The 24,454-nt window shown below is 34.7% G+C and overlaps 1 protein-coding gene and 1 long non-coding RNA gene across 14 annotated transcripts in view; one reads left to right on the top strand and one right to left on the bottom strand.

The window, feature by feature from the left end:
• Positions 1 to 18,864, top strand: part of LOC113504340 — a 44,659-nt gene extending 25,795 nt beyond the window's left edge. For both annotated transcript variants that reach the window (XR_003401557.1, XR_003401556.1), the window contains exons 6-8: positions 11,237 to 11,351; positions 17,810 to 17,995; positions 18,453 to 18,864. This is a non-coding gene — a long non-coding RNA (uncharacterized LOC113504340). The remainder of the gene's footprint in view (positions 1 to 11,236; positions 11,352 to 17,809; positions 17,996 to 18,452) is intronic.
• Positions 1 to 24,454, bottom strand: part of LOC113504335 (coiled-coil domain-containing protein AGAP005037) — a 269,885-nt gene that overhangs the window by 241,350 nt on the left and 4,081 nt on the right. For all 12 annotated transcript variants that reach the window (XR_003401555.1, XR_003401554.1, XM_026886597.1 and 9 more), the window contains exon 2: positions 12,638 to 14,494. Coding sequence is in view for 10 of the 12 variants with exons in the window: in XM_026886597.1 (XP_026742398.1) it covers positions 12,638 to 14,432 (1,795 nt within the window). In the remaining 2 variants the exon portion in view is untranslated. The remainder of the gene's footprint in view (positions 1 to 12,637; positions 14,495 to 24,454) is intronic.

The following is a 24,454-nucleotide window of genomic DNA, read 5'->3' on the forward strand; positions in this document are numbered from 1 at the left end:
GTTTTAACCGCAGTTCAGTCCACGATACGTGCGTTTCAATCGTATATTCCGTATAATATCCACGATAGTTTGCTAACATTGTCATGATACGATGCGAGCGCTTGTCATTGTATCACGAACAATAGGTGCCACAATGTTAGAAACTGAATTATACAAGCGCTTAAAACACTGAGGTATTAAACAAGGATTTAATAAATGAAAAATTGTAACAGTTTTATGCAAAAATATGATTTATAGGCGAACATTTACAATCATTAAAATTTGTTCCAGCGTACTAGCTGGGACTCCCGAATTTGAATATAAAATGATAAAGACATTTACTTAACATACAAAGTAAGCAATTTTCAACGAAAGCAATTTTATGCTAAAACCACAAAGGTCAGCCTGTTTTGATAAACGGTCCTCAACTTAATTATGAAGGGTATTCTCACTGGATCCATAAAAATTCCTGACATAATACTACATTTGATTTCTCCAGAGGAACAACATGCACTTACTCTTTACTATTTGTTATATATCCTAGACGTCTACTGCCAGGTTCAGGCTTGAATGATACATTCTTGTGTAAGCTAACCTTAGTACCTAGGTAACTTAGTACTGTAAATGATGTATCGGGAACATTTTATTGATTCATAAAATGCGATAACCTATAAAAGTGCATATTTTAACTCAAACTTACTTTCTGAAATCTTTGTTGCTAAAGAAAGGTTTTTACACGCACAGTTTGACAAAATTGTAGTTAAAAGTTTTACGTTGATGCATGTGCATCAGTAACACAATCAGCCAAATCTAAACAACCTGTTTATTAAGGGTTTGAAGATGTAAACTTAGGAATAATTTCAATCATCCGTCTTGACAGCTCGTGCCTCTCCTTTCAATAGCCTGGTCAGAAGCCGTTTGTAAACAGCCCGCAGGCCAAGCCAAATTGATGTCTAACCGGTGTCGTATTTAGCCGATAGCCAAATAAGCAAACTGCATTGCAGGTCACTAGAACAGGCGCCATTAATATACTTAATGGAATTGAGATTAATTTAGAAGACGTCGGGATAAAATTATAAATATAAGAAATACGAAATGATATTAATATTACTTAGACGGATTTCTCGACACTGCTCCAAGAAATCTACATATACATTCTAATTCATTTTGACTTCATTATATCGAATATCAAACAATCAGGGTCTTCCGCCAGGCAAAAACCTTCGCTTCAATCAAAAAAATACACATACTGATAGCAGTCCTATTACTGACATAAAAAAAAAAATACTCCAAAAATCAACTAGCTTTAAAGTTCTCTATAGGAGCATATTACTTCCGAACCTTACAGTGTATTAACAACGTTTGCTGTTCGTGGAATGACATTAAGCATTATACCTATGATAGGAAAGCGACAATAGTGTTCTTAACTTAGAATCGTTCGAAGAAATAGTAGCTTTCAAGAAAGACGTTCCGCGTCAAGACAACAGTCAATTAGCGAACGTCTCGAGTTAAATATAAATTACTTCGATTCCAACCGTCGCTTTTCATTCAGCCCTAAGCATTATCGATATCTTACAATTCTTGTCGAACACATTTTCCTTTTAGTTAATTAGAATATTTTGTGTAGCAACGAGTTTAATTATAATATGTTTGTAATAGGCACATACAATTTTCCTTATCCATCTAAACTGGCAATTACAAATGTCACACCTAACACACCTTGTTTAATTGTTTTAATCGAAACATCAATAACTGAATGTTCAGTTAGCATAAGCTTATTAGCTAATTAAGACACTATCACTAATGGGGCCATCGTAAATAGTCTAATAAATTGTCTGCAGTGAACATTAAATGGCAGCTGTGTATTCATAGAGTTACCAAAACAGAATGGTAAAAGGTTTTCCCTGTCGTCTCTGGTTATTTTACTATGGCATGAGATCATATTTTATAATGGACACCCGTAATAGACTCGCAAAGGCGTGGTTGAAGTAAATGGTCCTTATAATATGAAAATAGTAGATAGTAGGAATCATGCATCTAAAATAATTGTTGTTTCATTTAATGGCGAAATGTGATTTATAAAATAGGGTTTTCTTTTTCGTGATAAAGGTTACTCAAATCCAAATTCAGGGATTTTTAATTTTGACTAAATTTAGAACATCTTTAGGTTTACGTCGATTGAACTAATACAAACATTGTATTCACGTTCAATATAAACTTTCACCTTAAAACTGATTAAAGTACTTCGGCACATGTAGAAAGTTTTATTGTTTATTGATTGCGGCTCCAAGTTTACTCAATTCGACATTTTCAATAGAAGCCGCTCAAACAATATTTGCTTGAAACAATCGTCCTCAAACTTACGTGAATGAGGATATTTCGTTGTATTTAGACTGAATGAGAAAATAGAAACTTCTAAATTACATTCTTACGAAATATTTGTTTAATATTGGAGTAAAGAAATATAAAAAGTTAAATGCTTTGTGTAAAACGTGAAAGTAACCCGAAAATAGGCATATTATTCTAAAATAGGTTTATTAAAAGCAAAGCTTTCAATTAGTGAGTTGACTGCGTTGGCGAATACTAATTGACGCAAAAGAAACAGGAAAAACTGGGATGTTTATTTGCTACACTGCACTGCAATGTTTTCTCCCTTTAGAATCAACTCAAGAACTAAGAAGTAAAACAAAGGAAAACGCCAATTAAGGTCCCTTTCTCTTAGGTCGTTTCTGTTCTATTTTTGTATCCGAGGACTCGATGACCGAAGACCTACAGACATTATGGAAATATTCCCTTGATATTTTAATTGGATATTTTCCACAAAACCACACGCTGAGGCTGATACCGCTTAGTACTAATTAGAACAAGGTTTGAAGATTAATGGCATAAAAAATTCCATTATGTGTGAAGACTTGTAAATTTTATTTTTCCATATTATAACACTCAAGTGATTATAAACCTTAATAAAAATGAAATGCGTTGACAGTTGAATTTATCGATGGCTGCGATACATATCGATTAAAGAAATTTATTGTGCAAGTCTAGTGCATTAGTAGCTATAGTCAACATTTTTAATAGCGACACTTTACATGCGATGGATATAAAATTTTATGTTAGGAACCCTAACACGAACGTAACACTCAAACGCGTGACATGTCTATCAATATCTGTATTTGAACTGCATACTTTATTAAGGCATAAATGTTAAACTTTATGAAGTTGGCGTGTGACATACAATGATGTATGCCGACGTTACGTGTATGTGTGTGTAGGGATATTCATGATTGTTTACCCGTAGTTTCAAACGAACCCTTAGTTTCTGTTACCTACTCATACGTTGTAAGCGTAGCAGGGTATTTTAATTAACCTTAGCAATTGTTCTAGGGATAAATTAGAGCCGGCATTGTTATAAAGTCCCATTGGAATCGTATTTGTATAGCATGTAAACTTTTCCCCATACAAATGTTGTTATAACATATCAAATATAGGTAGTTGTAGCGAAATGGTGTTGCTTTTGATTTTATTAAAAAAGTTGATCATAATTTATAACTGCAATAATCCTGATAGTTTTATTTCTCCCTGATTGCTTACAATACAATGCTACCACTAGTTCACATAGGTACTTAATTCTCTTCTGCAAAATAATCAACAAGAACACATTGTTTCACAACAAACGATACGGACACCTTCATATATCAGGGAGGAAACCGCTAGTAGGTATAATAAATAAACCGCCACACGAAAACAAGCAAAACGTTTACAATTTACAACAATAGACTTAACACGGAACAATGCAGCTGGGGGTTTCATCACAGCGTTGATGTTATACAATACGCCGTGGAGAACATTTTCTTTCTTGATCTCAATGAGTCTCATCGTCTCGCAACTCAATGAGACTAGGAACTTACACACAGTTACGTGTGTAAGTAACATCTGTGTGTCTGTGTGTGGGAGAGCAGCTTGTTTGTATTGTTTTTCTTCCCCCTCGCAACGGATCCGCGGCTTCCAACCGAGCGTGAAATGAGTGGTTTAGCGTTTCAGAACACCTTCTTTGAATATTATTGGGCTGCGTTTATTATGAATGAACTGGAGCGTTAAATAATTTAAAACAGTTAAGTTTTTTTTTGAAAATTATAAAGAGGTAGAAATTTATGTACACTATTAATTTATATTTAGTGTTTGGACTGTAGACTTACTGTATTTACGACAATAATTCATGAGAGAAATCGAATAAACCCTAAAACCATATAAATCTTGATATTACCGTTGTGGAACTTCTCATATTTTTAAGTAAACTAATAAAAATAGTAGGTACCTATGCAGTTTTAGTTAAAATAAATGTCTGCTGTAATTAAATTCATCCAGTCTGGAAATCTCATATTTTCCTAAAAAGTAATAAAAGTAACAGATCCTTATTGAATTTCCGTAATAAATATCACGTTCGACAAGCAGCGGATACGGAGTTTCCGCCCAACGACGAGAAAAACCTTGATACTGTAACATTTCTTATAAAAATTGTATTCAGTGTAAAAGAAGTATGAATTTTCATATTTTATTTGCAAATTTAATATTTTACCTTTCTAGTTGTTGCCAGCAGCCATGCGGCCCGTAAATAATCCCACGGGAACATAAAATTGGGATAAAAACTAACCTATTTGTGTAAATTATCTGTGTTCTAAATATCCCCATAATCTTTTCAGTGATTTTTCGTGAAGACTGACAAACATCCATCCTTCCCATTTATCCAGGAAACACATACTTTCTAGACCATATTTTATTAAATTACCGACCATCACATAAAGCTCTTACGACTATTAGTATCAATGACAATTACGCTTTCGCCGAAGGATTTGTTTCGCAGCAAGGCACCTGGCGTAGGATAATCCCAATAGCTAAAAGTAAATTAAATGAACTCATTATCGCATCGAAGATAAAACAGAGCGCAGACACAGAGCATTGAATTTCAATCACAAGCCAATTAATTGAATGAGGCATAATCTGTAACAAGAGACTAATTAAAAAAGGGTCGCAGGCAAAACCAATTAATTTGACAACCCATCGATATTACGTGATTATTAATATTATTGTTTCAAAACTATAAACATACATAATTAAGCATTCATTCGTTTTACACGCAAAAAATATATTTCTTATATATATGAGCAGGCAACAAAGCGAAAGAGACAAAAAGCGTATGAAATTAAACCGAAACCTTTGATACAGTGTGTGAAACGTATTACAGTCGATATTAAACAATAACGCATTTAACATATTGTTATTACCAGAGCGAATTAATTAAAATATTGTGAGGGATAAATTATGTACCATTGTCATGTAAAAATACAATCGGGTTGATTTAAATATTTATCAACCACGGCAGTTATTAACCAATTTCATTACTTCGGTTCTCATATTATTGATCATTGTTCTTTAAAAGTGATATTCGCGGTATATTTAAAATAAATCAACGTGATTTTCATTTGTCAGACTAAACATTAAATAGTGTTTTTAAGACGCAAAATCGCAGATCATTCTCGTCAATCATATACCTAGTTTAATTTGCCTGATTGATTCATCAGTAATTTTTTTACACACGTATGTCTACTGCGGCTCATTAAAATGATACGAGCGTTTTATAGTCCGTGCACACAGCCAATAGCTATCCACGTGAGTAGCCGCACTCAAAGGGGTAATTACAGTTTGAACTCAAATAGACCATTAGTAAAATAATGAGCTTTTTAAAGCTTATTTGGTAGACTACCAAAACAGTTTCGTTATTAGGTACCTGTGTCTACATTTTTAATAGCTATTTTCAATCCGTAGATAAATAAAGCTCATCGTTTTAACAAAAGTTATTCAAATACTATTTTTTGTAGATTTTTTTCCAAGAAACCCAAGTGTTGCTTCTTCGAACGATAGAATCCAGCCGTCTGAAAAGTCCACTGCTGAAATGAAATTAAAGTTGGTATATGTGTACGCATCTACGTAGGCAGGTGCAGAGTAGTTGCTCAAAAATGCTGACATGTGCCATGTGTGCCTATAAAACCAAGAGTGATTGGTTTCATGCATGAGTACTTTAAAACTCTGTCTGATTGGGATTGTATAAAACCGATGAAATACGATCAAAGTTTGCAAATTATAATTTAATAGGAACTTTAATTTGTTATTAAAATTCACCTCAATATGTGCTACTTTTATTACTTAATGAGTAAATAATATCTATAACCACACCATGCCTAAACTACCGAAGCGTTCTTAAAACAAATTTGCTGGGATAGCCTGAAACTTGGAGATTTAGTGCAACTTTTAGCCAAGATAACCAACAACAAGTTTTATAGTAAATCCGCTTAGCTGTGCAGCAAACTTTTAGTTTGCAGATCTTATATTCTCATTTTTTACTGTTCTAAAATGGGATAGAATTTATTATCTGCATGCTAACTTTTTTAATGTAGCCTCATTTAGCAGTAAAATGGTTTACTATGGTCGTCGGAACGGCGCCAGGCGATTACGTCACAGCGAGGCACGTCACCTACTGCAATTACGTTTAAAATCGTATCGAGTTTCCACTGACTACTGTTCAATGTCGGATAATCAAGTCACTGTATCTCATCCATAAAATCAAGACTTTATTTTACTGACTTAAATCGATGTGATAAGTTGTTACGGAGAAGTTAAAAGTAAAATATCCCACTCTGACTTTACCGTTTTAATAATAGTTAAAATAAAGTACATTTGTACATTTACTATAGCAGGTAATTTCTTACATTGTATCCAAATTCCACTGAAAACAGCTTTACGTATTGTATTTCGAAGGTGTAACATTTCTCAGAATAATCTTGCCTGAAACATTTTTCAGAAAATGGAGCGCGTGTCTAATCGATTTAATGTCGTGGTTTCCAAAGACCACGAGACGTGACACTGACGTGACATCTACTGTCACACACAGCTACAGGCTGTAAATCCAATTATTTGTTGAGATAAAGTAGTTTCTCGAGATATTTTGAAATAAGTTACCTGTTAGGGAAATAAGAATTTTCTATTCATTCTGTATTAGTGCTTTTAAGTGATTAAAGTTTATTGTGACTGTGTATGTTCTGGTTTTACCGTAATCGTTATATAAAACTAACATTATCATCAAAACCCCTGAGTTGGGTACTCTCATAAAGGCTTTAAAACGCCCGCACAAAGGTTAACCTGTCAGACCCAGTAGTCGCATTACGCACGCGTGGTTCACTATCTCCCACTCAAACAATCAAGTTAAAACGAACGGCTAAAGTATAACGGATAAAGCAGTAACAAGCTTGCAACAACAGCGTCAAGAGCATGCTTATGAAAACTTATAACTCTGTTAAGCAAAGTTATTGGACATCCAATAACTAAGCAAATTGCATTTCTAAACATTAAAGTTTCCTTCGCCGTACACGACTCAAGGACTCTTATTGCTGTTTGTCAATTCAATATTGAATATTGCAGTAAATAGTTAATAAAGTAATAAACAACGTTATTGAAGGCTGAATCTCAAGTCAAATGCAATGAAACTTGGATAACTTTATGTTTCAATACGACGAAGCGACATCGGAACAGTTTTAATTGGCTGGATGGTAGAGAATGAAACAAATTGAAGCCGGGTTTCAGGCAGTCTGTTTACTTCTGTTAATATTATGATTAAGCGTTAATAAAATGTTTATTTAAGAAACAAAAAATGTTTGCGAATAAAATATAAAATACCTACCCAAATCCCAGAACGTTATATTAAATTATATTAGAATATTCTTTATTGTACACCATGGAATTACAGCAGTGATTCTTAATACATACAATGTTAGGGTACAATGGCGGTCTTATCGCTAGAAGCGATATCTTCCAGACAACCTTTGGATGGACAGGAAAATTATCAGTATGTAACGTTGTAGCTGAAATAAAAATGTAGTATATAGGAAAGGATTTTAAATGCCAAAGGTTGCGAAATGAGAGCAGGCTCAGCAAATAGATAATACGTAGTAGTAATATAAGTACCTGCATAAGCAGTTTGTGAGAAGGTTTGTTAATGGATATCCGCGCTTGAGTTTTCTATTAAGGCAAGAATCCTATTAATATATTATTAAAGGTAGGTTTACCTGACTGCCTAGAGCCTTGTTCGATTCCGCTTTGTACATATACTTTAAACTTAACATTAATAACCACGACTAATGCCTTTTCTAAGAAATAATTTTTAAACCGACGCTAAAAATGGAAACAAGAAAACAATTGCTTGATACATATTATTTGAATTCGAAATATAAATAAAACAAATTGCATTTGTGAAAAGAGGTCAGAGTCAAGGGTGTTACTAGGTATGTAGCATTATTATGGATAAATCACTACATTTTTATTCGATTTCAATTCTTTTGGAACCGCACTCCTGGAACGCTACTAAGTTGACGTGTCTTAAGCGCCTTTGATTTTTGAATGAATCTATTTCATGCTTTTTTGTCTATTGTCAGTAACTTGTAATATTTTTCTATTTGAAATTTTTTAACTCATAGGATATTAGATCGGATATTTAATTTTGTTAACAATTTATCTTTCTTTTAGTCTTTAACCAAAGTGAAAATACAATTATGAAAATTGTTAAGTGGCCTGATGAGCAATCCCATCACCAATTAAATTAGTAAGACTTATTAATATGTTCACATGTACATATTTTAAATCAAATTAAAGTTAAAGGAGATTTCTAAAAAACCTTCTTTTACTATTTGTATAACCAAATTCAAGCAAGTACAAATTGAAACGGATCCCGCTGGCGTACGGCAGGTTGATTGAAAACCATGTTACAAATTCTCCATCGAATTTGTTGCCGCAAAGCTATTGCTTGCCTAACTCAAACATATGTACGGTGGTCACGCCCGGCTCGAATTTCAAATGCCCAACTCAGTGCGTCCGTACCAGGGACGTATTACAAATGTAACTATATATAGTTAATACAACGGGTTAGAGGCAAAATAGTATCAAAATAGTTTCAATAACTTAGTTATAACAAGCTGAGCTTTTCTTTAGCAGTATCCTGACTAATTACCATTATAACAGTATTGATCACAAATACACACAAATATGTGCTTTATTGCATTAATAGGTTTAATATAATAAATCAAAATGGAATATCACGGTCCAATATTGGACGTAGGCTTCCCTCGGTTTAATTACCTTACACCAAAGATTGATGTCACGAGACCATGGTTCCGATTCAAGATTTGTAAAGGTGGTTTTCCTGATTAATTAACATTAAAATTTTATTTAATATCTATTAAAATAGCCTCTTCTGAGCTGACTTTTGTCATAACTTGCTTTTTATTACTTGTGCCATGTAGATACCATTCTAAGCCACAAAAAACTCGAATATCATATAAACTCTTTCATGATGTGAATTGTTTATTAAACATTGTGGTACTTAATTTCTCTTGTTGAGTTTGGTAAGTGATTTCATCGCAATGACGTAAACGGATATTAATACTAGATTTGGCCTGACATTGACATGTCATATGATTGGCGTCGATGACGTAGGATTAAATTAAACGTCATTACAGGGAACGAGCTTTTGCTTGTAAATTAACTCTCATTTCAATTGCCATTCTATACTCAAATATTGAGCAATGAAATGAATGTCTAGTTTAAAAATAGTTATGTATGTAAATGGACATATTTCTCTGATGAAATCCTAAGCACGTTGAAAGATACAATGCTAAAGTTTTCAAAGAAAGGCAACGTTTTTTAAACAAATTAAATACGAAACAAGTATACTATTTGAGATTACTTTTCGGGACTCAAATATAATAAAATAATTCAGTAGAAATATAATGGTATATTACGTTTTACGGTTTACAATCGCCTCTTTGATAAACCTTGACATTTAAAGAATGATGTAGAATACGATGTAATACTATGAATAAAAAAATATCTAATATTTCCTTCATAAATTAGTAAATAATCAAATAGATTAGATTAGAACTGATTTGATACCACGAATTTAGCTTAGTACACTACGTGTAGTTTATTACGTTTTCATATTAACCTTGTGTTGTCTTTCTTAGATAAATATGACACAACGAATAATGATAAGCCCATAACTGGCTTAGTGCATAAAACTGTTTTATTCCTACTAATGATGGTTGTTCCTCTTTCATGCAAAAACCTCTGAACGGATTTAGACGAAACTTCGTACACAGATAGTTTATTACCAGGATTACTATATAGGATAGTGTTTATTTCGATTTTGTGTATCCGTAGGATCATTTTCGATTTGAAACGCGCGCGGACAACAGCTAGTTAATAAATAAGTAATAAAAACATAAGTCGCAATTCCGATGTGACGAAATATATCTCGGATTTTATGGAATAGTTTCTGAAAGTTTAACGAAGCGGTTTTAAAATGCGCACCGGTTAAGCTCCTTATCTAGGGAATAAATAAAGCTGTCACGTGGCCAGCGTCTCGGTCGGGTGCATTAGGTTTAAGCTAAAACTTTTCTAGACGGCCATATACTTTCAACTGAACTAGGCAAGGGAAAATGTTCCTGAAATTTTGTCACGATAGTAAAGGCCGTATTCAGAAAGCACTTTATTTAAATTCTTTCTAGGTGACGTTTTAAAATGTCTGTTTATTTCTACATACGCCTCGGCAATGACAAAGTTAGCATGACACTTACAGGCGACAGTCGCTCGATATTTTTTAAATACGGTTTTTTATCAACCTACTGTTTCTCACAGCATTTCTTGTATCAAGATCGTTTATATCATATGTACTTTCGTATATTCTAAGACACCCCACGCAAATATAATATACATTTTTCATCGTACCCCAAAAGTATTGGCATGCTGCCTTTCATTTTAAGGTTTTGGGCTAAAGCAAATAAGACGGCAACAAAAAATATTGAAGCTTCAGTAAACTTTAATAAAGTTTTATCTCGTCATCGTCGCCTTAAGGGATTAAGGGGTCTTCCAGTTCAATTTGTTGCGGCTGAATGCTTACCTGTCTTATCCGTATTAGAATGTAATCTTAGCAACGCGACTTCTGACAGTTGACTTTTTTTTTAATTTGTGATCTGTACTATTAATTTGTTTATATTTCAGCGGGTCAATTATGAAGCCTTTATGCCAAATGGTTCTTAGTTTATTCCATGAATGAATTCATCTCTGTAGTGTGAACAGATGTGGCATTTAGACGTTGTAACGGACCTCAATACGCTGTGTGTCGTTCCCATATTAACACATTTTTTGTTGTTAGACTGGACATGAAACGTACCCAGCATCGTACTAATAACTAGATCCTTCAGCAGATCATATTTCAGAGATTCTTGAATTTGAGGGCCTGCGAAGTGAAAACTGGAGCTACTTTTAAGGTAAATATACTACTATATTTTTTCATCATAGTTTTTAATATTTTGTGAAAGAATTTAAATAAAATAGAATTTGGTTATTCTTAACATGGCTCTAACTTTATATTAATAGACATTGCACAAGAGATTGGTAGTTATCAGTTCCTTAGTAATTAACTCATGCAATCATTGCAAGTTCATTAGAACAAAAGGACCATAAAATAACAAATAAGAATAAATTGAAGTTAAAGACTTAATTCGTACGTAAAACTGCGTCCCAATGCGTCAACGTCCCATTTCTTCGTCTTTGCCCGGACAAAATGTGCTTTTTAATTACAGTAATGTGAACCCTTAAAACCGCCTAATGACTCCTTTTAGGCCTTTGGGCACCTTTGTGCATGTACATACACACAAATAGAACAGCAGCAGTAATTTATACCGGAGGTATTTAACTTTGAGGTGGCGTTAAACTGAAGTGCCTTGAAGTTACAACAGCTCAATACATCCTACATCAAGTAGGATCACGATTTTTGGTAAAGAGAACAGAGACCACTAAACCCAAACATGTGGTACAATGCTAAAACCGGAATTAGTAAACTAAGACGACTATAAATTAAAAAAAAACGTTTTGTGGTGTAGAAGATTACATGAGAACAATTCAAGAGGTCATCTCCTGTGAAGCTTCAAAGGGTAGCTAAAGCGGAAACCACAGCATGCCCTAAGGACTTCCCAACTCCCTCAGTTAGCAAATTAGATAGTGGGTGGGGGTGTCTAATGGCTAAAGACTCCCTGTTGCAGCTACAAGGGACGCTCTAAAGGGCCACCTAATAAATTAGTGAGTCAACACAGTTAGACAGTTTGTGTTTGAACTCAGACAAGTTGTGGCCGGATATTTCGTTCTAAGCAATTTATGTACGAATATGACACGACCACGTACACATATACGACAATTCTCAATGTTACAAGATTCATAGGAAGCCAAAATTTTCATAGTGAGTGATATTGATTACAAGCAAAATTTTAAAAATAACAAACGTTGCCTGTAAATCATCATCTTTAAAAGCGTATCTAAAGATAAAGCAAAATTTTAACAACTACTTTTGCAAACAACCTACTTGGTTTCTTCGGTGAAAGATAATAAAGAAACACAAAACTATGTGTAAGAAATTAATACTCCCAACTGGAAATCAAATCGAACTAAATTCACTGTATCTGGAATAATAGCATAAATATCGTATTGATTCAAGCTCGTTCAATATTGACGTTGAAAATCCAATAAATGCTAAATCCAAACTGAAATAGAAACTTACCTTTCTGGGCGTTGGTTTTCAATATCCTCTGTATTTCACCGGCTTCCGATCCACTCTCCGACTCTGAGCAAAGCGAATGAACAGCGCCGGGAAAATGAATAATCTTCTTATTATTTCCAAGTTTGATATTTTTCCCAGTTCCACCGACACTTGTGGTTCGGACAGGAGGTCGGGGAGGCACTCGCGATTGTAATTCACTGACTTTATGAGGGTTCACATTTAACTCGGTCTGCCTGTTTTGCATTTTGTTCTCATTGACTTTTAATTCACGAGCACTTAATAAAACACTGTTAGAAGTTTTTCCGTACTTTTCTTCGAAACTAACGCGTTTTGACATCCCTATACCACTATTTTGTTGAGGTATAGTACCCCGGTAATAGTTTCTTAACTTAAGATCATGCAAGTCAGGAGAAGCGGTCCTCGAAATCAGTTTTTCTGGATGACGATAAATTATTTCTGGATCATCAACTATAATCCGTCTCTTAATAAATGTGTCTGTTCGTCGTTCGGGTGCGCCTCGAGCGAATGGACCTGAAGCGTAAATTGGCTGATTCATAGAAGATTTTAAATCCTGACCGCGAGGTAAACTGCCACTCCTAGAATCCATCCTGTAGGAGAAAGAATTAGGAGAACTGCAGTTTGAGTTATAAGCAGGTTTCAGGCGTACAGGACTTGATAGAGAAGAATTCAAAGACTGTTTGATCAGATATTCGTCTTCCTTCTGTTTTAGTTCTTTCAGTTTTTGCCAGTAAAACGCTTCAACTTTCTGCCTGGTTTTTTCTTTGTCTTTAGAATCCTGCTTCGAATTATCCTGAGGAGTAGGAGTTAATCGTTGACTGTAGTCGGCTCTCGGTGACGGCGTAGATTTGTTACGTAGACTACTTCTGCTCAATGAATTGCGTTTTTCCTCAGTCTCTATCATTGTTTTTCTAACGTGCTCATATGGTGACACTGTTTTCGGCATGTTTGGTATTTTGTGGCTAATTGGCATTGGTGAAGTGGGAGCGGAATAGTTGTAAGGTTTCCTAATATTTTCTTCTCTCTTGTTGTAATAACGAACCTTTTTGTTCTCTTCATCCTCTCTCGCTTTGTTATTGTCGAAGGACAAACTACGAGCTCTCGTCGGTTGAATGGTGCGTACCTCTGCTTCTTTTTTAGGAGAAATTAAGAATTTAGTACTCACACGTTTGATTTCAGCACCAACTGACGCCGGATTAGCCTGCGCTTGTGACGCTCTATAAATTTCAATTTCATCGAGCGGTGATATTTTATCATTCAGTTTCTCCAATGAATGATAGTAAACGTCAGGATATTGTGTTTTATCAAAATCGTTTAATTGATTATTTCGACTCGACGTGTGTGGAGAATGTGACATTTCGTTGTACGGCTTAGGTGGTACTTGTGGCCTGGCTGCGTAATTAGTATATGCTATACTTTCAGCTTCAGAGGCTTCGTTAGTATCGATCGATTTGTTTTTCGTACTCTCCGATACAAGTGTACTGCTAGACGAGTGGTGGCTCGATATTTCATTGCTTAACGTTTCATTATCATTTTGAGGACGCCGTGTTGTTAAATTTTCATATATTCGCTCGCTATCTCCTGATTCCGGTGCACCTTTATCTGATCTTATCGAGCGCGGATTATGATACTGATTGCCTTTAGAAGATTCTGTACTACTTTTCGTATTAGACTGAGTTTCTTTATTAGCATTTTTGTCTTTCGACTTATGAGAAAAGAATAGATTTGGAAACAGTTTCCGAAAGCTACCAGCACGTTTTTTATTGTTTTCTGACATTTTCACGAGCCTTCAGGTTTTCTTGTTATTTGCAGATTTCGTTGGATTTACTTTCGTTTGGTCTGAAAATAAACAGAAAGAAAACATTACATTATGTTGACAATATAAAAGTAAAAAATTAAGACTCTACGCTAAAAGTATCTTTCTATTAAAAAAAATGTTTAAAAAATTAAGTTTGTGTCTGTCAGATACAAAACCAAGTTAAAACCGAAATTTCACGATTCAATTAAGAACTTTCCAATGTATTTGTGGAACGTACATTTTCATTGTGCAGCGAGGCAAAACACACAATATTGAGAAGAACGTACTTCAAGGGGAAGTTAGACCCACACAAATCGATGGCACAGTTTGGAAACCTGCCAACTTAATTTTCAAAACCCCATTAAAAGAGTTTTGCGATATTTCGAAGATTGGATCTGCTTTCCCACAGCTTTACAGTATATACGAACTAAATTTAAAATTTAGAAGTTGATAAATCTATGAAAATTTACCCTATCTCTATTTCGGTGTCAGTCTTAGCATGACCTCCTTTTAAATAATCAATGTCAGGCGCGCCAGCGTCGATCGTGCAACCATTTGTAACTTTCAATAATTTATTTATTCAGGCAAACTGACGAGCGAGGAAAACCGTATCACTTTCCTAGGTGCGTCGCATATTCTTCACAGTCATTTAAAGATATTGGCCCCAAATTGCCTTTCTATAGGAAAACTTTCAGCGAGGGAATATTAAATACTATTTTATTTAGGTTAATATGTATGTGTTTCTAACATATAATTACCAAAAATCTGTTAAATCGTCCGTAATGAGAATGAGATAAATCTTTTTAGTTTGCTACATAAAACGCATGACACTAAACCGTCTATGGCATAATGTGAAAATGTTAATTGCTTTTGAACAGTGGCACAAAAACCAAGAAAACTGCTACCTGAGTTTAATTTGAGGGAGGTTAAACCTAAAACCATATAATTTCTAACCAAGAGTTAATACTAGGCGTATTTGTGTAGAACCAAAATCAGCTTATCTCTGGAAGGCATTTAGGGTTCTATAGGTACCCAAAAAGTAAAAAACCTGTCTGTCGATTCGTCACCACACTGTCATAAACTATGAAATATTTTTTCTTTCGTTTTCCTTTTTCGACATCTGTAACAACCTTAGAGTTTTTAGTCCGTATCGCACTAGACCGATTATATTATTATTAGCAATTTGTTTATCCTGTAACCACATATTTACACATAAAACTAACTATCCACACGCCATATTACTTCGTTATAATGTGGTTATAACATTGATAATGTATAACATGATTCTGTTTGAAACACATATCTCTAGTGCATTATCAAGCTGCTGAGAAATTCATAATTAATAATTATGTTATCATTTCGTAATTATGATCAAATACTCTGGCTGTGGTATTAGATCATTATTATGTAACAGATACTACAATTAAAGAGATATATAGTATGATCAATTACTATTAGTTTGTATTACACAACTGGGCATACATATCCGGGCATCTAAGTGTTAAAGCTATCGTTTCAAATATTGAAGCTCCAATGTAATTCCCACACATTTTAGGTTTTTTTATTGTAATTAAACAACTCTTAAAAACTCTACGCATTGAGTACAGCTTAACCTAGAATTAGCGTATTATTTTATGTAAAAGAAACTGTCCAACTTTTCGGGAGTTTTTAGTCTCATACAATATACAGAATGAGATATTTACCATACATCTACATACTGTTATTGTGTTATAAGTTTTTTACTTTCATATGAATAACAACTATTTAAATTATCAACATAAACTAAAAATAGAGGAGCTCGTGGCTAAGCTACAACCGCAGAAGTGAAACGATCACAGGTTAAGCTATGCTTGACGCGGTTGGTCCGTAGATGGGTGACCATCTTCGTCATAAGGAGTTCCTCCGTGTTTCGGAAGGCAAGTTAAATTGTGGGTACCAGCTGTTATTCTTACATCTTTGACAGTCGTTACAGGTAGTCAGAAGCTTGAAAAGTCTGACAACCAGTCTAACCATGGGGTATCGTGTCGCCCAGGTAAATGGGTTGAGGAGGTCAGATAGGCAGTCGCTCCTTGTAAATCACTGGTACTTAGCTGAAACCGGTTAGACTGGTAGCCGACCCCAACATAGTTGGGAAAAGGCTAGGCCAATGAATGAAACTAAAATTATATTTTTAGATTTTCGTTGTTTAATCCCTCTGAATCCACCTGCCATTGTTTTTAAAAAATCGATAAGTCATTATTGGAAGAAACGCTGCAACTCAATTAAATTTAATCCGCGGAATTTCCATAAAGTACGTACTAATTGATTGCTCAAGGCAGACCAATTTACTGCGAGGAAATTAGTACTCTCCGAAGTTCCAATTATATTATTGCAGTAAAATGATCTCTCTGCACGAAATGCGGTCACAGGGCAATGTGATACCTTTCTCATATATGAAATAATAGCTGAGGATTTGCTTCAATTTTTTATTGAGAGTTATTAGCAAAAAAATAACGGTGAAAATGGAAATTCAAAAGGATAGGATATCAAATAATTCTAATCGAAAAGCTTCAGTGCGTTGTATACCAATAAACTTGTGTACCATGGTAATACTTTTACTTTTTTAGGTAGCTATTTAGAATTAAAAAAAAACATTGATAGCAATAAAATTAGTTTCTTATTCTAAATATCTAGTTTGTCTTTGTTCAATGCAACATGGATCATTTAAACTAAATAATACACTACAACCTTGGCTGCTGTCCCCAAAATAATCTAACGCTCGTTTCTTGAAGGATTTAGTGCTGGATTAATTTTATTTCCTCATAGGTATTTAATTTTAAAAGGTGTGTCAAGCCGTTAACACTAAAATAAGCCATTTTTTATGCATTCTGAGTGTTATCGCTCGGTCCGTCCACAACTTGCAATGATAAAGCCTTATCAGACGCTAAGGCGTGTTAGATAGGTACTACAAATATTGTCAGTGCATTATCTAGGTTTTATCGCCCTCGACAAACGTGGAATTTACAAAGTCGTTTAGGAAATGCGATATCTAGAATGTTAATACATACTTAATAGACATATTAACATGCTTATAGAGTGTGACGCGCCATCCACCGTGACGGCTCGTTGAGAATTATAACAAGCTTTTATATAACTTGCAATGTTTGCTTGAGTCAAAACTTGCACAAATGAATGCTAAAGAAATGTAATGGCAATTGTTATGTAAGATAAGTAGGTAACATCACTGTACATTCGAACGGATAAGATCCATATTGGCTTAAGGAATAAATACAGGATTTAGTAAAAGGAATACAGTGATCAAATGTGATTAGAGGACTTCTTTTCGTTTTTTCAATGAAATCTTGTTTAATTTTCAGACGCCGTGATGGGCGCTTTAAGTCGTGAGCTGATTATCATTCCAGTGAGGCTTCAAGTCTCATTTGAGGAACCTAAACTGAACCCTGGGCGGCTTTGCGCCTAGCTGCGCACCCCTTCTGCAGGATAGCGTCCAGCCCAGAGCGGTTTCAATCAAGCTTATCTAACATCTGGATAAATATAGAAAGGTAAAAAATGGTTACAGTTCATAAAATAAGCTATTTTCAATTGTTCCCGTATTACTAGTAATATTCCCAGTAAATTTTTACTCATTTCACTACATATTACTTAACGTGACATCATACATACGCTGTCTACTTGGTACAGAGCTTAGCTTGTATCATCATAATACATGTGCACATTTAGACAATTTATTCCAAATTAATATTTTGCGCAAACAATACTTTCGTCTAAATAAAGTATCGACATAATGTAAGTTAAAAAAAAAACACCACTTTTTCCGATTTTATGAACAAATATGCCATTCATGTTGGCTCGTGAAGAGTTTTTTTTTTGCAAATTTTTCAATCGCCATCCTAAAAGGCGTAGAGAATAAAATGATGATTTTAGAATAATATATTATGTAACACTAAACGCACAATTTTAATTTCTTTGAATTAACAATTACAATATAATAACTTTCAGGTTAAACTTCACCAAAGAATTCATCGGGTATAGAAGAAATCTTGACGTCTCCTTGGAGTGAGCCGAGCGCAAGCCGGAGTCGGCCGGAGAAGGAGGAGACACCACAACGGTCCCTGTGGGACACATCCACCAAAAAACGACGTCTAGGCCCAATCAATTTCTACTACATTTTTATATGGTCTAGACATGAATTGTATACTTCGATATTTGTAGAAACTCTCAAATCCAGAAAAAGAAGGTCGGAAAGCTGCAATGAACTAAAACCCCGCTGCTATTACTATTCAGAGAATATATTCATAAAGGGGACATTCAAAACGCACTGGTGATTGTAAAAATCCGGATTTAAACTAGAACAACCTATTGCATGATTTAAACCTCCTTGTCCAGCGCATTCTCAGATCGTACGTTTATATAGAGTTATTACTTACAACCGATATGATCAAGATTGAAGGAAATGTTTTGAAAAAATAACTTAATTTTAAACTTATGCGTGATACGATACAGTCGTTAAAATATCAACAAGCCCAGATTTATTAACTTGTTAACAGTTCTCAAAATTAAGAGTACCTTTACAGGAGTTTTATTCGAAACCACTCGTAGTAATAAAAAGCCCATATTCGGGATTTCGCAACCATAATTATACTTCAAGGTTTCAAAGATTTCTCCTTTACATCAGTGAATTTAAACAGTCAATATGGGAAATTAACGAGAGAAGATAGTAAATTCTAAAATTGGTCAAGTAAATTTCGTGTGTAGGAAAAATTACCGATTCGGCTTACCACATTATTCTCATATAAACTTCTGAACATCGTTAGTCATTTCTGATAGGACAGTACATAACAATAAGGAAACATGCCTAAACGCATTAAAAATCACCCTATTGTCAGGGCCATAAACAGGGCCATCCGTAGGAGAGGAGTACTTATCATTATCTTTATACTTGTCCTAGCACTTCTTATTAAAATTCACAGCCTGAAGAGAACAAAGCATGATCATGATCTCAGGAGAACAGATTAGATTGCCCAAAAAACAATAAACAAACTACAGACCATTGACATTAAAGAATAATAGAATACATAAAAATATTGCCTCGAAAGATCTACATAATGTCCTAAAAAATTAATTGGAAACCCGTTATCATTAAACAGTCAGAAGTTGAGCCCTGAGCTTAGCAGAAGCAAAGTCTGTAAGATTTGTCAGGTTTTAAAAAAATTGCCTAAAGGATGCATTCAACAATAAAAATCTATTTGAAGACGATAAATAAGCGCTCAATGAATTACTCTTGCAACCGTTTTTGGTAACCGTAAGACTCTTCTTACAGGGCAGTTTATTGGAATAAACCAATATGCCTAAGCGTGTCAGAAATCACCATGTGGCTACCTCCATGAACAGGCCATTTCCAAGGAGAGCACTTATTATAATCATCTTTATATTTGTTATGGCATTACTTATCAAGATTCACAGTATGAAGAGGACGAAGCAAACTCTCAGGCGAACTGCTTAAAATGTCAAGGAAAATAACTAACCAGATTAAGTAATAAAGGGAGTTCCTAGTTTTGATTTTGCGCAAAAATCTTCGATCCTTGGGTTTAGGATACGGTGCTAGAGCATTGAGATTTAATCGATAAGAGAGCATTCTAAAACTTACAAGCACTCTTTCGTTTCTGACCAGTAGTAATTGAAGCAAACAATTTATTTATTTAGCCTACAGTAACCAAATCACACCTAGGCTTTTTTTTCGTAGTTTTTCTAGCTACTACTTATAATGAAACGTAGATTTAAACAAATACACATTTCATTATAAGTGGTAGCTGGCTCGTGCTATTACTCCTAAAAAAATATCAATGGTGAAAGCTGACATAGGCTGCAATGGGCATGAAGTTTAGAATACGGAACTAGCAAAAGAATAGATAGTCATTGATCTATTAGGAACAACACAGTTTTAAATCGATAGCGTAATGAGTGGTAATTGGGTGGGAATTTAAATTTCCATGAGCTTACCGAATTCAGCGACATGCAAATGCTGCTGTCACGAAAGGGTTACTAAATAACCACTAAACAAATATGTGTATAACAACGATTATTGATAAACCTCAAATAATATTACAGGAAATTGCGCACGAATGTTATTATGAAACATGCAGGTTTTCCCAGAAGCTATTGAATGGACAGAGTAATTGCCATCCAGTGCTTTTGAGTATCATGCTTGAACAGGCGATTCCATTTAAAAAATACAGAACAGAATACCAAATCATGTCGAATTCAATAAGGCCCAAACATTAGACGGACAGGTTACGGTCACTTTGGATAAGACGGGTAATTTTAATATTTTAGATTTATATTCCGATCTGAGTGTTTAGTTTCATAGAGTTTAAGAAGACAAGGTCACCTTGTTAGGATAGGATATCTGTAGACTATAGGATGGCGTGATAAGTGAAGTAAAGCCGGAGATTCGACAAACGGGACTTTCGGAGGCGATTTCTTGGCATGAGTGGAAAAGCAAAAGCATTTCATAAATGTCTTTACAGAGGATTTAGTGCCAAGAATGATAAGTTTATTCAGAGGCAGGTAACAGATGTGAGAGTGATTTATTGAAGGGTGCAGTTGTAATTACCGTATTTCAAGTAAACCACTTGGAATACGGAAAAAACAATCAATGAAAGAGAAAGTGGAAGAAAAACACATAGGAAAATAAGTATTAAGGATAGGTTTATATTCCATTTTATCCTTGGTGTTTTAGGTAATATCTTAGGATAAGGATAGGCACCTTCGGGTCGCATTGGACAAGGTAGCGGGCCATTGGGTAACAATTACGCCAATGGAAAGGTCAGAGTGAAAATATGGGTGACTAAATGTGTTACCTAGTTTCGCTAAGAACAAAATCTCGCACAAAACTACGAGGCCTCTTTCTAAATTGGCCATGCAAGCAAATGCTAAGCACTAGCTTTTTGCTTTGCTACAAAAATTAACTTGATTTGAGATCAAGGGGTAACAAACTTTTAGCTTTGTTCCTTATTCAGAAATAATCGGTCGTGGGGTTTCCGCGTAGAATAGGACCTCTCAATCTCATCCCGTTGGTGTCGCAAGAGGCGACTAAGGGAGCACAATTTTAGGAACATAGACAACAGCGTTTTAGTCATTGGGCAAGTTTGTACCTAGGTCGCAAAACTACTTCTTATAATGCACGATGATAGGATGACTCGATTGATTAAAAGGTAAAACAACCTACGGTACAAAAACACACGCGATGTGATAATTAATACAGACTAGCACGCTAACGCTGTAACTACAAATTCACGTGCTGACGTGTCAAACTAAGCAAACACGTAATTACGGTTATAATTGCTTCTCGAAATACATAATAACTATCAGGGCCATATGTTTTTAAAACTCTCTGGCCATTACATAATACTAAGCATATCTTTTCAACTGTACTGTCAGTTTAATAAGCTACAAAACTCATTTACATTGCGAAACGCTTGATTTTGCGTAGCAGTAAATTCGACGCCAAGGCTACGAGACGTTGCACGATATTTAGGTGCTCGCGAGTATCTACTCACACACAAGACTCGGAACAAATAAGTTTTTGACACAAATATTTACGACGATCTCATAAAGGCGGCAAGTCAAATAGACGACTGTTGCAGCTACCGACTCGAATAGGATTTGAAATTTCGGTATTGTGCATCACTCTTGCTCAAGGCATTCTGTGTCGATTTCATATCTTGACTTTATAAAGTTGTTGGATACTACCGGCCATTACTCTGAATCTAATTCTAGACACAGTAAGCAGTTCTACGTAAACATACATACGTAGTTTAGTCCGACATTGACATTGCGACATTGCAAAGGCACTGAGCAAACTGACTAGAGTGTTATCACGCATTAAAACAAATGCTTACAGATTACTTGAATATCAGTATCTGTGTAACAAATACCTATTGAAGCTGAAATCAGTTACAATAGACGAAATTGATTAATTTTAAGTGAAGCATAGGCTTATATTCCTTTCCATGGTATTTTTGATCTCTTGGTGTTTTAATAGGTTAATATTTAGGAAGGTTAAGTAGATATAAGCTGAAGTGGATCGTTGGAATTGGTAGGACTAATGGGAAAAGTTAAGAGTTTTGTTCTGTTTGGAAATATAAGTATGTTGGCTGTAACAGAGACTGTTTAAGAAATTACTATGCAGCATCAGTCATTGTTAACTTCTTAAATAGCCACGGAAAAAACTTCTGTTCGAAGGAGTGGGTTTCGAAAATCGAAAGATTTTTCGAGCGTTGAGAAAAAGATAGTTTATAAAGCACGGTGATAATAAGTGTGATATTGAGAAAGCTTAAATAATGGAAAAGCATGTTTAGGAAAGTCGTACTATACGTACAATGAAAGGGCTAAGGACTAAGATAGATAAGATAATTAGATGCGAGAACTCAATATGAAATGAAGATACCATAACTCAGTATTTAAGGCGGAAGTACAAAATATTACGTCTAAACTTGAGTTATGGAATCTCTTTCTTTAAGGAACAGAATCTGTAACAATGTTAGACCGATTTGATAATGGTGTGATAATTTATTATCAAATATGTTTGACATACGAGACTGTTTAAGCAGGACAACAGCAGGCATACTTGAATGAAAGTAAAGAATAGGTTATATTCCGTTTATAATTCTTTTGATCTCTTGGTGTTTCAATAGGTTATATTTTAGGAAGGTTAAGTAGATCTAAGGTGACCTCGGTTAGGATGGTTTAGAGATCAGAAGCATGATTCATTGGTACTGGTTACGTAGGAAAAGCGAAGAACTTAGTTCTCATGTTTGGAAACAGGGATAGGCGAGATGCAGCAGTGACTATTTAAAAAATTAGTAGGCAGGCATCATTGTTAATTTCATAAATGGCCACACAAAAATCTGTGTAGTTTGATGGCTTTGAGGATTCAAGAAGTGATGTGGTGACAACGATTGTGATATCGAGAAATCATAAATAATGGAAAATGTATGTTTAGGATAGCCATTATAGGTAGAAAGAAAGGACTCGTTAATAAGACAGGTATAGGAGATGCGAGAAGCCAACATAGAGTGAAGATACCATAACTGATGTATTTTAGGTTAAAGTCTCAAAACGACGCCTAAACTCCAGTTTTGGAATCTTTTTCTATAAGATTCAATTCTAAGAATCAGAGCAACGAATTTGTGATAATGTTAGACCGATTTGACAATGGTGTGATAATTCATTTTCAAATTCGTTTAATATAGGAGTAAGTTAAGTCAGGACTACTGTAAGCAAAGTTCAGTGAAGGTCAAGTGTAGGTTATATTCTTTTTGATCTCTTGGTGTTTTAATAGGTTAAGTTTTACAGAGGTTAAGTAGACCTAAGGTGATTTGAGGATGGTTTAGAGATTGCAGGAAACGTAGATCGCTGGAACTGGTAGGTCTAATAAAAAGGAAAAAGTTTGGAGCTTAGTTCTCCTGAGTGGGAATATGGATAAAGTGGTTGTTATAGTGATTGTTTAAGAAGTTACTAGACATAAGTTAATGATAACTTCTTAAATAGCCACACTTAAGCTTCCGAGTATTTTGACGGCTGTAAGAATTCCAAAAGAGATCTGGTTAAAACGATTGTGATATTGAGAAATAATGGAAAATGCATGTTTAGAAAAGTCGTACTTGAATTACAAAGTAAGCTCTCGTAAGATAAGATTGGTATATGACTTGCAAAAAAGCAAAGTAGAATGAAGATACCATAACTGAAGTGTTTTAGGCGGAAATACAAAAACGTCGTCTAAACTTGAGTTTTGGAATCTCTTTCTTTGAGATAAAACTCAAATGATCAGAGCAACAGTATATGCAATAATGTTAGACCGATTTTATAAAAGCGTTACTTTCAAATCAATTTAACATTATTACTTACAGGACAGAGCAGTTAGGATAAGGCAAAGCGACGAGGTTAGCAAAGTTTATTTTAAGTGAAGTCTAGGTTATATTCCATTTAATTTGTGTATT

Source organism: Trichoplusia ni, chromosome 21 (genome assembly GCF_003590095.1).
Source record: "Trichoplusia ni isolate ovarian cell line Hi5 chromosome 21, tn1, whole genome shotgun sequence".
Lineage (NCBI taxonomy): Eukaryota > Metazoa > Arthropoda > Insecta > Lepidoptera > Noctuidae > Trichoplusia > Trichoplusia ni.